Consider the following 13,995-nt stretch of genomic DNA (forward strand, 5'->3'; position numbering starts at 1 on the left):
CCCAAACACAAATGAGAAAGGAAGCTTCCCCTGTGCTGGGAGAGGCTGCTTGCTGCCTCCCAATCAGCGAGGCTCTGGAAAGGATCCCAAAGCCCCAGCCCAGCTGCTACCCAGGAGCTGGGGTGCATGTAAGGGGCAGGGCGCTGTGCTGGAAGAAGCTTAGCCACCTCTTCCCAGTCCTCCACCCGCCCCCCACCCTGGCCTCACACAAGATCCGGGAGGGTCTGAGTGGGTCCAGCGGCCAAGAAGGAACGGAGAAGAAGGCTAACACTCAGGCAGCACCCCCTGTCCCCTCAGGGTGCTCCTCAGAGGCACATGGCAGCACAGGAGCCTGGAACCATTGGCCTGAGCTCAGCTCCTGGCCTTCTCTTGGGTAAATCACTTCCCTGTGTCTCAGTGTGCTCATCTGCAGCATGGGCATAATCAGAGTCCCTAGGTTACAAAGGCCTCTTTCAATAAGGTGACATGTCAAGTGCTTAGCGCAATGCCCTGCACACAGAAGTCTCCAAAGGTGACAGCTGTGATTATGAGGATATGTCAGTACTTGACTTATGCCGTCACTCAAACCCTGAGTCATCCGTCAAGGGGGAGCACTTCTACCCTGCAGGAAACGGAGGCTTGGTGCTATACACTGAATGTCCTGTTCCTCTCAATTTGACAGGTTGAAACCTATCCCCAGTGTGATGACATTTGGGGGGTGGTGCCTAAGTCATGAGGGTGGCTCCCCCATGAATGGGACTGGCAGCCTCATAAAAGAGACCCTAGAGAGTTTGTCCCCTCTTCTGCCATGTGACGATACAGCAAGAAGACAGCCCTCTAAGGACCACAAAGCGGGTCCTCATCGGACACTAAATATGCCTTGACCTTGGACCGCCCAGCCTCCAGGACTACGAGAAATACATTTCTGTTGTTTATAAGTCACCTGGTCTATGGTAATTGTGAGGCAGCATGAATCCTCATGTCTACACTGAGTTAAGCACCACCACATCCCCATTTTTTTTTTTTTCTTTTTAGGGCCACACCCATGGCATATGGAAGTTCCCAGGCTAGGAGTTGAATCAGAGCTGCAGCTGCTGGCCTATGCCACAGCCACACCAGATCCAAGCTGCATCTACGACCTGCACCACAGCTCACAGCAATGCCAGGGATCAAACCTGCATCCTCATGGATACTAGCTGGGTTCTTAACCTGCTGAGACACCATGGCAACTCGCACCACATCCCATTTTACAGATGAAGAAGCTGAGGCTCAGAAAAGTTAAGAGACTTCCCCGGGGGCGGCGGGGGGTGGGGGGTGGCAGGCTGGGGTTAGAATCTGGAGTTTTTCCATTATCCCAGGCAGCTTCTCTGATGGGGCATCCAGGACAGAGGGGTCCAAAGACACACCAATGCGTCTTAATCTAACACCATGGAAACTCAGTCTCTCCTGTAAATGAGGAGCCTACCCTCCCTCCATCCCACCCGGAATCCTTCCTCCAGTGACCGGAGGAGGGAATGACTGGTGACCTCCATGGATCTCGCCCAGAATAACTGCAGTCATGACAGAGGCCAGAACCCACGCTGCTAAAACACACCCCTGAGGCAGTAAGGACAATGTGACATTTCTAAAATAGTTCTACTGCCATCAAATGCCAAATAAGTCCTTTCTGCTGCTGGCTTTAATAAATTGGTAAGTATCTTATGAACGCAGAATCTGCCTCAGAGCCTTGGAAATGTCACCAGAATTAAAGTGTGTTTGTTCCAAAGTGACGAACTAATGATTTGTCCCCCAGGAGACACTGGGGGGCACAACCCAGTCCTGCTCCCCAAAGCACCCGGAGTGCAAGTGGCCATGAGGGATGTCACAGCTCGGGCATGAGGGGACACAAGCCCCTTCCCGAGTACCCCCGATTTAGTCTTCTGCCAACTAGGGGCTATAGAAGGGCCAGGTATTTGTTATTTCATAAAAACAAGAAGAGGGGTATTTCCATTGTGGTGCAGTGGAAACAAACCTGACTAGTATCCATGAGGACGCAGGTTCAATCCCTGGGCTTACTCAGTGGGTCATGGATCCGGCATTGCCATGAGCTTGGTGTATGTCGCAGACTCGGCTCGGATCCTGTGTTTCTGTGGCTGTGGTATAGGCTGGCAGCTGTAGCTCCAATTTGACCCCTAGCTGGGAACTTCCATATGCTGCAGGTGTGGCCGTAAAAAGCAAAAAAAACAAAAACGAAAAAAACCATGGAGAGTTGGCCGTCTACTGCAAGGACACAGGCCCTCATGCTCAGAATGTGTGGCCGGCTGTGATGGGCACTGGGCCAGGGCTGCCAACGGAGCTACTGGCCAGCCTGCCCTCCAGCTCTTCCAAGGGTCAAGGCCGATGTCTGTCAACAGCCCTCAGATCGTCACCTCCGGCCCAGCCTCTCTCCCACTGGCATCTGCCTCAAACTCAACACACCCCAAACAGGTCCCTCAACCGCCTCATCTTGGTGGCACACCACCCAGCTATTCAGGACAAAAACCCAGAGTCACCGTCAACGCCACCTTTCACTAGTTCCTCCCAGGAGCATTCCTTTTACCTTCCCTTCCTGTCAACATTGTCACTCACCACTCCATGGCCACCTGGAGCCCACGGCAGCCTTCTAACTGGCAGCCCACTCCCACTCAAGTGCCACAACTTTTAAAAATGCAAACCTGCTCCTACCACTCTCCTGCTTAAGTCCTTGAAGGTTTTCCCCAGTTCCCATTTGTCTTAAGACCAAGTCCAGGCAGATACCATGGGTCCAGCTGGCCCCTATCCGCCTCTCTGACCAACCTCAGGTGCCACTGCCCCAGGAGGTGGCTCTATGCTGGCCGCCAAACTTTTTCATTTCCAGCCTTTGAACAAGTGGTCCCTCAGCTGCGTCACACTCCCCTTCTCCCCACTCTGTGCTTCGCCCAACCTCACCAGCCAACTTATACTTATCCTCAGGTCACAGTGACCCCAAGCTCCAACACTAGGTGAGCAAGGTCCCCAACCAGCCATACAACTAAAACACGTTTCAGTGCTATCAAAAAGCAACTCGATGGCTTAGGAAGAAAGCTGGTAGCACATCAGAGTAGGAGGGCCTCTTCCAGGGCCCAGAGAAGTGATGCCCAATCGGAAGCAGCTTGCCCTGCTGTGACCCAATGGAAACCATGCTGCAGGTAGGGGCTGCCATAACAGCAGGAAAGAATGCAGGCAAAAAATGACAGTATAAAGGATGCCAACTAGTCAAGACGTATGTGTGACATGAGGAAGACATGTTTACCGTTCTGGTAATACGATTATATATGATGTTTCTTTTTATTCCTTTCACTATCTACTTAACTATGAAAGTTTGGCTCATTTATGGTAAATTTTTTTTTAACTCCTAAATAAAGAAAAAGAGAAATTTAACTGATATTTGAGTGACTCATGCCCTCTTGGGAAAACAGACCAACTGGCAAACAAACAAATAAAACCAGAAGAGGTTAAGAGAGACCAGCTTGTCAGTGTGAGGGAACAGCAGGTCTCTCACCTTCATGATCTGAGCACAACAAACAGCCACAAGCGTACTCACCATTCCACGATCTCCGGATGAAGAATGGTATTGTTGACATTGAACCTATGGAGAGAAAACAAGTTAAAGCCCATTTGGTCAATGGTCTATCATCCCCCAGGAAGAAATACTTCATTCAAGATATACCAAGAGAAGGACTGACCGAGAGAAGGCCTCAAGTTCTAACTGCATTAGTCCCTGGACAATAGAAGGCCTGCTGCTCATTTCTTGCAGCAGACTCTGTAGCCTGGGCCATGTCCTCCAAGTATAGTCAGTTGGAGAACAAGCTGCCTAGCTGCAAAACACCATCCTCCACCCTCACCAGGGAGACAGCATAGCCTCTACCATTAAGTATAGTAACATACAGGGAGTTCCCTGGTAGCACAGTGGTTAAGGACTCAGTGTTGGCTTAGGTTACTGCTGTGGCTCAGTTTCGACCCCTCGGCCAGGAAGTTCTGCAGGCTGTGGGCACAGCCAAAAAAAAAAAAAAGTTTACTAACATATACATAATAGGAGTCCCAAAAGAAAAGGACAGAGATAATGGAACAGAAGAATATTTGAAAACATAATCGTCAAAAACTTTAATGACAAACATGCATGTAAACATCCATAAAGCTCAATGAACTCCAAGTAGGACAAACTCAAACAGATTCGCACCCAGACATACAATCAAACTGTCAAAAGAAAACCTTGCAAGCAATAAAAGAAAATAAATTCATTACCTACAAAGATCTTCAATAAGATTAATGGCTGATTTCTCATCAGAAACTATAGAGACCAGAAGGCAGAATATGGGATGATATATTCAAAGTGATAAAAGAAAAAAAATCTGTCACCAAGATTCCATATCCAGTAAAAAGCTATGCTTCGAAAATGAAAGAGAAATTAAAACAGTCCCAGATAAATAAAAACTGAGAAAATTCATCACTTGAAGACCTATCCTGTAAGAAATACTGAAGGGACTCTTTCAGACGATAGTGAAAGGCCATTAGAGAATAACCCAAAGTAATCCACATGAGGAAAAAAAGGGTGCTGGTAAAGGTAATTACACCACAAGTAAAGGAACAGTGTAAAAGTCTTTTTTGTTTGTAACTCCTTTTTTTCTGATTTAAAAGAGAACTGCATAAAGCAATAAGTATAAACCTGTGCAGATCATCACAAAATGTACAAAGATGCACTCTGTATTTAATAACAGCACAAAGGGAACCTATGTTTTGTGTGCTATTGAAATAAAGTTGATATGGATGCAAGCTAGACTACACACAAAAGAAGGGAGTTAACAGAAAAACTGAGGAACAGAAACAATGAATGACATACAGAAAACTAATAACAAAAAGGCAGAAGGAAGGTCTTCCTAATCAGTAATTACTTTAGATGTAAAGGGGTTAAATTTTCCAATTAAAAGGCAGGGATTGGCAGGATGGATGAAAAAAAAAAAAGATTCAACTATACGCTCTAAAGAGATACTTTAGACTCAAAGACACAGCTAGATTGAAAGTGAAAGGATACAAAAAGATTATGCAAACAGAAACCAATATATCCCTAGACTGGACTATTTTTCAGCCATAAAAATGAGCAAAGTGACTGATTTACACTACGACACAGATGAATTTTGAAAACATGCTAAGTGAATGAAGCCAGATATAAAAGGCCACATACTGCATGATTCCATTTATATCAAATACTAAAATAGGCAAATCTACAGAGACAGAAAGTAGCTAAGTGGTTGCCAGGGGCCAGAGTTTCTTTTTGGGTGTTCTAAAATTTATTGTGATGATGATTTTACAGATCTATAAATTCAAGAAGCATTTAATTGTACAGCCTCAGTGGGTCAATTGAAAGGTTTGTGAACTATATCCTAAGCTCTTTTTAAAAACCTACTGAATTATACATAAAATGAATTTTATTGTATGTAAATTTGATTCCAATACAACTGATTTTAAAAAAATGACAGAAATGAGAAACAGATAAATCCACAAGCAGTCTGAGATTTTCACATACCTCGTCTGATGGCAGAATGAGAGAAATTAGTAAAGAAAGAGGTAGAGGGTAGGAATAATATAATTAACCAGCTTGACTTGGTTGATATACACAGAACACTACAGATAACAACTGCCAACAACATGGTCTCTTCAAGTACACACGAAACATGTATAAAATGATCATATGCTGGAAGTTTCAATAAATTTCAAAGGGTTCAAGTACATAGATTACAGTAGAATTAAACCAGAAAACTGTTAACAGCAAGAAAACTATGAAATCCAAAACTGCTCGGGAATTAAGCAATACACTTCTAAATACCTACTGTTCAAAGATGAAATAACAATGACAGAGAGAATAAAAACATGGAATATCATAACCGGTGAAATGAAACCAAAGCAATGCTTAGAAGAAAATATACAGCCCTAAACACTATATATATATATAAATGTAGAAAAGAACATTGAAAAATCAATGATCTAAACTTCTACTCCCCAAATGCCCTTTCTTCTTCTCAAGAAGGTAAAGAACAAATAAAACCTAAAGAAAATAAAAGAAAAATTTTAAAGCAGAAATCAATAAAATACAACAGAAAAATCTACAAAGCTGCAAGTTATTATTCAATCAGAAGACTACAAATGAAAAAAAAAAAAAAAAAAAAGGAGACAAAAGGGTCAGGCTGAAGGATACCCCTGATGCTTGTGTCACATGTGACCCAGAGCTCAAGCTATCAGTGAGAAAGCTGGAGAAGTGCAACATAGCCCAGTACCATGCATGGACCTCAGCAGAGAAGCTTTTATAAACTCAGAATTCCGAGCCCTGCTCCAGCTCGGGTCAGGAAATGACACACAGGACATGCAGGTTTGTGACCAACCGGGCACTTTCCATGACCTCAATCACCAGTGTTTGAAAACACCCATCTAATGCTATGGTTGTGCAGGTGGCACCCCCACTCCTGGCTACAGGAGGGACAGGGGAGAGGAGAGAGAAGCAGGCTGGGGGGATCCCAGATCCTCAAAGCTCTGGGGAGCTCTAACTACACAACTAACACTACTTAATTCAAGGTCAACCAAAATGTTGTAGAATCAAGCCCTACTTGTGAAATAGCAGTGGCTCAGAGTAAAGAACAGAGCAGCAGATGACATAAATAAAGATGGCAATATAGACTGTCTCCCATTCTGCCAAATGTCACGTTGATGCTAGGAAAAGCAATGCCCTTTCTCCTCAGAAACCAAACACGTCAGTAAAATCTCACTTTACAAAATGTACGTATGAATACACACATGCACCCACCCACACGAGCAGCAAAGTGACCCAGCTCAAAGACACAGATGCAAACACAAAGACATACACAGGCAGGCATACGCTTAGGAAAGAGGCACACGCAGACTCACACAGATGTGTAGACAATAGACGCACACTCAGAGACAACAGATGTATATTCATGGACACAGGCAGACACACACACACAAAAACACACACACTCAGACACAAGTAGACACAACTAGACACACACATATACCCACAAACATATACTTAGATTAGCACACAAAGATCCTACCCCAAAATAGACACACATACAAAACCCCACACACTTACATAAATGCACACTCAGACACAAAAACACACTCAGACAGACACAGAAGAGCCCAAAAGACAATCACCGCAGTGTCAGCCGTTTAACTTGGGATAATCCAATTTGAACATTCCCTGCTTTTGCCTCTGTGCTAGTTACAGCTTTCTACAAAGGGCATGTAAAAACTGTGCAAAAACAACAACAAAGCCCACCAGAGCCCCATGGGGGCAGGGGAGTGTCCTGGAAGCAGAGGGTAACTCCTTGGTGGGCTCTACCTGCAGGCCAGGTGATGGAGGGTGAGAGTGGAGGCCCAGCCAGCCCTGCCCTGGCCTGTGGGCTCGTCCCTGCAGTTTCTAACCCAAGAATGGAGAAGAGACCCTGGAAGGCCCCCTTTCCACCCTTGCTGGGGGACTAGGGTGGGTTCTTGTCTTTTCAGGAGACTCATAAAGCTTCCATGGGCCATAATCAGAAGCCCAATCCTAAATGTTAATTTGATACAGAAGTTAACAGTAACCAGAAAGCCACTGGCCCCCAGACCATGGAGTGGCATTTTATTGTAACTGCCAAATTTTAATAACGTCCCTCTCTTTCTTGGATTTAAAAATTCACATCTCTGGATATTAATATTCTTGCATTAATAACCCCCCAATTCAGCAATTTCATATTTAACTACTCATTTCAATTGAATTAATTTGTAACCAATTGTCTTCAAATACGCAAGGCAGTTTCAGTAAATGCCAAAAGATAAGAAATACGCTTATCTTGAATAACCGGTTGATGTAGAGCATCAACCATATTTCACTGTCAGACAAGGACAGAAAACAGAGTGGTCTGGACTCACTGCCCCCACCCAGGGCTCCCAGGCAGTCTGCCTGCCTTGGAGGGAACTGTCTCAGGCCAGGAGGGCCCACAGGCCACCTGGCTCCCGACAGATCACCTCTTTCCCTTCATAGTCAGAGTCTGTCTGTCTGTCTCTCTCAAGAAAACCTGCTCTCAAGCCAACCTCTTCAGATGCTCATCGTGCAGCTTTTGCTCCCCGGCTGCAGGAACCAGCTGCTCCAGGCAGCTGTGGAACACGCAGCCCACAGGAAGAAGCTGTCTTTTCTGCAGAATTATGCTCTACAACAGATCAGCCCTGGCCCTGGGGCTGAGGGGAGGACCAGGTGCTGGCAGTGAGCTCCCGACCCTACCCTCTGGCCAGAGCCCACAGCGGGGGCCCTGAGCCGATCCCAGCACAGTCAAACTTGGCACGAGGCCTGTCCTCACCTGCTCCCTTCAGCCCAGCATAATCCTGCCCCCCCAGCTCCACAGGGAGGACAAAGCCATGCCCCTCGGTGAGTCCAGGGGCCCCAGGCCATGGGGAGATCCCAGTGCATGTCCACACCCCCACACCCTCCTCTGCCTCCCTGCTCCCAGCCCTCTACCGACCCCATCACTGTGATACCTGGCATGCTCCTTGCCACAAGCAGCGGGTGGCCTGGCCCTGATCTGGGGAGGCTGAGGGAGGTCGGAGGTCTTCCAGGACCAAACCCACAGCCCCAGCAAGGTGATAGACCTGCAGCAACCAACCCTGAAGGTCACAGGCTGGCCGCCCAACCAGATCAGGGCCTGGAGAGCCTGGCACGGGTGGACAGGTGAGACCACTATTACACCACAAGCTCCCTGCTGTCCCCAGGCCGAGGGATAAAGGTGGCCTGGGGTGGGCCAACTGACAAATCAAGAGGCCAAAATCCAAACCTGTGCCAGAGCAGGTTGATGGGAGGTGCTGCAGGGAAGTGTAAAAGGGTCAAAACCCCAAATTCCAGGAATAAGGCACTTCATTAGGGCAGTGAGAAGCGACCAGTGATCGACACAGTTGAGCACCGGAAAGTGGGACGACAGCAAGATTCATCTTACTTAGCAAATAGGCTATTATTATCCCTGCAAACAGCTGCAGATGCTCACAGCAGGCAGGTGAACACGGTCACTGAGTCACCCTGGCTCTGGAGGACAGGGGCCTCTCTCGTCTGGCACACGGACCAGGAGGCAGCCAGGCTGAGGTGCTGGCAGTGGGATGGGTAGGAGGCAGGGCCTGAGCAGCACCCCAGGGGAGTGACCTCTAAGAGCGGAGCCACACAAAGGGTGCCACAGTGAGCGAGTTGTGAGGGGACAGGAGGGAGGGTAACATGGCCAGGCCAGGGGACTCCGAGACAGAGACGCCCGGGAGGGCTCTCGCCTGCAGTACATCAGCCAAGTCAGACAACTCAGGCCGACCTGTGGGTGTGGGCACAAATCCCCCCAGCAAAGAGGCAGGTGCTCGGCCCAGGAGTGAGGCACCTGGGGAGAAGCCCGTAGTCTGGGCTGGACCATGGCTTGGAGCAGGCCAGCCCAGTGCCTAAGGGGCTGTGCAAAGTTAGGGCTCTCCCAGAAGCCTTCCAAATGCTGATGGCCCGGGTGGGGAGAAGAGGGGGTGGATATTGGCCAAGCACAGGCTTCTCTGGGCTCCTGGCAGAGGCCACATGTACTTAGGGAGCAGGAAAGGACAGAGGCTGGGGTCTGCTCAGAGGAGGGGGCCGGTTCACAGGGGGACTCCTCCCAGGGAAGTGGGATCTAGCCACTGACAGTGATGACATTGCTGGCGTCCCCCACCTTCCCCCCAGAAAACCTTAGGGATCAGCCAGGAGCCAGACTTGACATACCCCCCACCAGCCCTGTGCCCAGGGTGCTGAGGAGGCATTCTCTGCAGTAGAGACCTCAGCTGGCGGCGGGGGCGGGGGTGCCAAGCCAAGATGAGAAGCCCCACAGCTCACTGACATCCAGGAATGTCGTCATCAGAGACCCTTGAGTCCACAAGCCCACTACACAGCTGGGGAAACTGAGGCCCAGAGGGACATCAAGCACAAGGGGGGGATCTGCTTGCAGGCAACTATTTACTAAGCACCAGCTCCATGCCAGGCTCTGGATGAGCAGGATCTCATTTCATCCCAGGGCAAGTCCGAGCAGCACCATGCTACACGGGGTTCGTGGTGGGGAGCTAAGGCTCAGAGGGCAAGTTCTGCCAAGGTCACAGAACCGATCGGTGTGGCAGCCACCAGGGCTTCCTCCCACAAGACAGAGACCAAAGGCCCAGCGCAGGGAAGCAGAGATATCCCACGGTGTTGGTTGAGGCAGGGGAGCAGGGCACAGGAGCACCGGTACCAGGCAGTGCTGGGGGACCAGGGGAGGCTCACCCAGACAGGCAGCAGCCGGCTGCGCCCCATACCACCCCCCTCAAGGGCCTGGGGAGAGACAGCAGTTCCATGGCCTGCATCTCAATGAGCTGGGCTCATCACCACCAGTGTGGGAGGCAGGGGCGCTCTGGGGAACTCCCAAGGGGGTGCGGAGATTTGTGCGATGAAAAGAAGCAAACCTGATACCCGCTCCCCCAGCTCCCTCGCTCTTATCACTGGGGAGAGTGATACATATTTATGAGCTCCTAATCCCTCCTAATCACCCTACATCACACATACGCACAAACTCCCATGGCTCAGGCTCATACATAATTATACGGCGCTTCCTCTGCCACCGCCTCAGTCCACCAAAGGACAACAGAGGACACGGTGGCGCAGAGTACGTGTGCCAGGGGAGGGGCGGGGGATGGAGACGCTGCAGCCTGGAGGGACAGGTGCCTCTCCCTTCAAGGGCTCCTCGGATAGCAGGGCGGCAAACTGGGACCGGGGCAGCAGGGGACCCAGGAGTTTCGGGCCAGGTTGGGAGAGGTCCGGGGCTAGAGCGAGGGGTGGGGACTGATAAGACAAAACCCACAGAGCTGAGGACAGGTCTCTGGAGGAAAAATAGCCGCCTCCTGGGGCGGGAGCTCCCGAAGCACTCAGCGGACCTGTGCTTTCACGATGGAGCTCGGCAGGAAAGCGACAACCATCCCTAAAGTCAAAGTGAATTTAGGCAAATCATTTTTTTCTTTTTTTTCTCTTTTTTGGCCACCCCGCGGCATATGGAGTTCCCAAACCAGGGATAATCCGAGCCATAGGTGTGACCTAAGCTGCAGCTACAGCAACACAGGATCTTTAACCCACTGTGCCCAGCCAGGGATCAAACCTGCGTCTCAGTGCTCCCAAGATCCCACCAATCCCGCTGCGCCACAGCACGAACTCCAGGCAAATTATTTTTCTAAGCATTTCCTCAAAATACCCGCTCAAACCCCTCCTCCTTGCCCATGTTGGGTGGAGTTTATAGATGAGGCCAGGCCCACTAGCAAGGGTGCGAGCTGGTGGAGGACAAAAGGAGGCAGTTCCCGGGGCCCAGGACTCACTTGCTGATGCCCTCAAAGGAGGCCTCCCTGCAGACACTGCCGCTGTCGGTGTTGACGCCGCGCTGGGGAGAGAGAGGGAATGTGAGGACACAGACCTGCCCCACGGGGACTGGGTAAGAAGGGGGAAGACCGCCCCAGCCCAGCCAACTCATCCCTTCCTGCCTTTCAGGTAACTCTAAGCTGGGTCCCAGCACAGAGGCAGCCCTCCCTCCTCTGCTACAACTTGAAAAGCAGGGAAAGCAAGGCCTCCTCCGTCTGCTGACCCAGCTCAGGCTGCCTGGGCACAGGCGGCATCTGCGTGAGAGGAGCTTAGGCCGGGATCACCGCCGACCACACCCCACCTTCCCAGGCTGGCCCGCTCCCCATGGACAGTGTCCCGCTAAGCCCTGTCAAATCCGGCCCTTCCAGAGAGGCGGCTGTGACCCGACTCAGGCAAGACGGGCCTCTTTCTCAGGGACACCAGGACTCGGTGTGACATGCCTCCCCTTTCTCCTAAGTGTAAGGAGACTCCAAGTGGAACTGAGGAGCTTAGACAAAACAAAAGACTCGGGGGAAAATGTCATTCCCCCCAGGGAGGCGGAAAACACCAGTTTTCAAACACCCGTTCTTCCCTCCAGACCTTCAGGTCCTGTCTAATTGTATCCCCTGCAGCCCCAATAAAACACACAGGCCCCTCCGTGACCACAATCATCTAACATAACCTTTCTTCTCAGCCATCAAAACAGCAGAGCGGGAACAGGAGCCCAGGTGAAGTGCTAACAAAAATAACCGAGAAAAACTCTCTCTGTAAAAATCAATTAACCAAGGAGACGGGTCACTCTTCATGGGTGAAGCTCCCCAGGGTCACAGAGGTGTAAGAAAACGGGCTTCTTCTCAGAACCACTTCACAGCCCAAGCGCCCCACTGCCCTGCTGGGGTGCCCCGTGCACCCCTGCCCGGCCCAGGCTACGGCAGGCCCTCGGTCCCCCGGTGCCCCACGTTCAAAATCTGATGGCACACAGCCCGCACCCTCACAGGCAGATGCAAAGGGTGTCATTATCAAAATCTATTAACACTCGAGGAAACTCAGGATGGAAGCAAACCGATAATCTCCATCCACAAACCCCGAGAGCACAGCCGGACACGATACATCCTCTAGTGCGGTGAGTGTGGTATCTTGTCACAAGGGCCTTGGGACAGGACACGGCCCAGCCCAGGGTGACTAGAGAATCAAGGACGTGGGCCTGGACCCATTCGGCCGGTCCGACTGAGGTGTCCCTACTGACCATCGCTCTCAATTTTCAGTCCTCCCCCCCGGCCCGACCTCCGCCAGGGCAAGTGGCTTCCTAAAGCCCCTCCCTCCCTGTACTCAAACCCTGCCCGGTCCCTGGATGCCAGCCACTCACCAAAGTGAGGAGGACAGAGGGGCTCCGTGATGTCAGGACGCTGGCGATCTGAAAGGTCAGAAAGAAGAATCTACTTTAGTGCCGTCCGATGAATCGTCATAGAGATGACATACCCACGTGATTAAACAGTCACGGCTCACATGGATGGAGCAGGTCCTTTTTTAATAGTTTTTTATTTTAACTCAATGAATTTTATTTACATTTAGAGTTGTACAACGAGCATCACAAGCCAATTTTATAGCATTTCCATCCCAAACCCCTAGCCCACCCCCCACAACCTGTCTTCTTTGGAAACATAAGTTTTTCAAAGTCTGTGAGTCAGCATCTGTTCTGCAAAGAAGTTCACTGTGTCCTTTTTTTAGATTCGACATGTCAGTGATTGCGTATGACGTTAGTGTCTCATTGGCTGACTTCATTTAGCATAATTTCTAGGTCCATCCATGTTGCTGCAAATGCCATTATTTCTTTCCTTTTAGTGACTGAATAATATTCTATTGTGTATTTTGTACCACATCTTCTTTATCCACTCTTCTGTAGATGGGCATTTAGGTTGTTTCCATGTCTTGGCTATTGCATATAGTGCCGCAATGAACACCGGAGTCCATATGGAACAGATCCTTACAAGAGGAAGTCTACAGAGAATATGGGACTTCGGAAAACCACACAGCTCTCAGGTGGCAGAGAGGGTTTCAAACCTAAACCTGGCACACGGCCCCATGTGCTGCCCTACCTCCAGGCCCCTGGCAGATTCCACCTCCAAACAGCTGGCCCCACCCACCCTCCAAGGCCAGCACCTCTGTTCATTTGCCAGCTCCCTCATGAAAAATATGTTCCGTGAAATCTCTTAGGCACTGGCCGAACCAGCCTCTGGTCCCCAAGGTAGACAGACACCCTCCTCCCTGCTCCCATTCATCTCCTTGACCATGTGGACTTGGCCACCTCACCAACCCTACCTCCTCACTCTCCGTCCCTCCCACAGCCCACGCAGGCCCCCACAGGCTGGTCCCTTCCTATTCAACCCTCTGACCGAGCACGCACGCCAGCCCCTGTCCCCACACCTTCACCGGGGCTCCCACCACTGCCCGCGATGCCTTCTCTCCAACTGAGCCCCTTCACCGACTGGTACTCAGGACCTAGGCTCCTGACCCCCCAGCGGGCTGGTTCACCCCGCCTCTACTGGCCCCCCAACTGTCCTCATTCCCTTGGCAAAGTGCCCATGATGCTGCAT

General features: G+C 50.2%; 1 protein-coding gene across 2 annotated transcripts in view; it reads right to left on the reverse strand.

Moving 5' to 3' along the window:
* Positions 1-13,995, reverse strand: part of PEPD (peptidase D) — a 113,276-nt gene that overhangs the window by 73,353 nt on the left and 25,928 nt on the right. For both annotated transcript variants that reach the window (XR_014806016.1, XM_005653273.4), the window contains exons 5-7: positions 12,768-12,815; positions 11,383-11,444; positions 3,560-3,604 (exon numbers count right to left, since the gene is read on the reverse strand). Coding sequence is in view for 1 of the 2 variants with exons in the window: in XM_005653273.4 (XP_005653330.2) it covers positions 3,560-3,604; positions 11,383-11,444; positions 12,768-12,815 (155 nt within the window). In the remaining variant the exon portion in view is untranslated. The remainder of the gene's footprint in view (positions 1-3,559; positions 3,605-11,382; positions 11,445-12,767; positions 12,816-13,995) is intronic.

The sequence above is a fragment of the Sus scrofa genome, chromosome 6 (assembly GCF_054392235.1).
Source record: "Sus scrofa isolate SSC_HxYL_T2T_F1_AM1 chromosome 6, Sscrofa_HxYL_maternal_Yorkshire_Landrace_v2.0, whole genome shotgun sequence".
In the NCBI taxonomy this organism is placed as follows: domain Eukaryota; kingdom Metazoa; phylum Chordata; class Mammalia; order Artiodactyla; family Suidae; genus Sus; species Sus scrofa.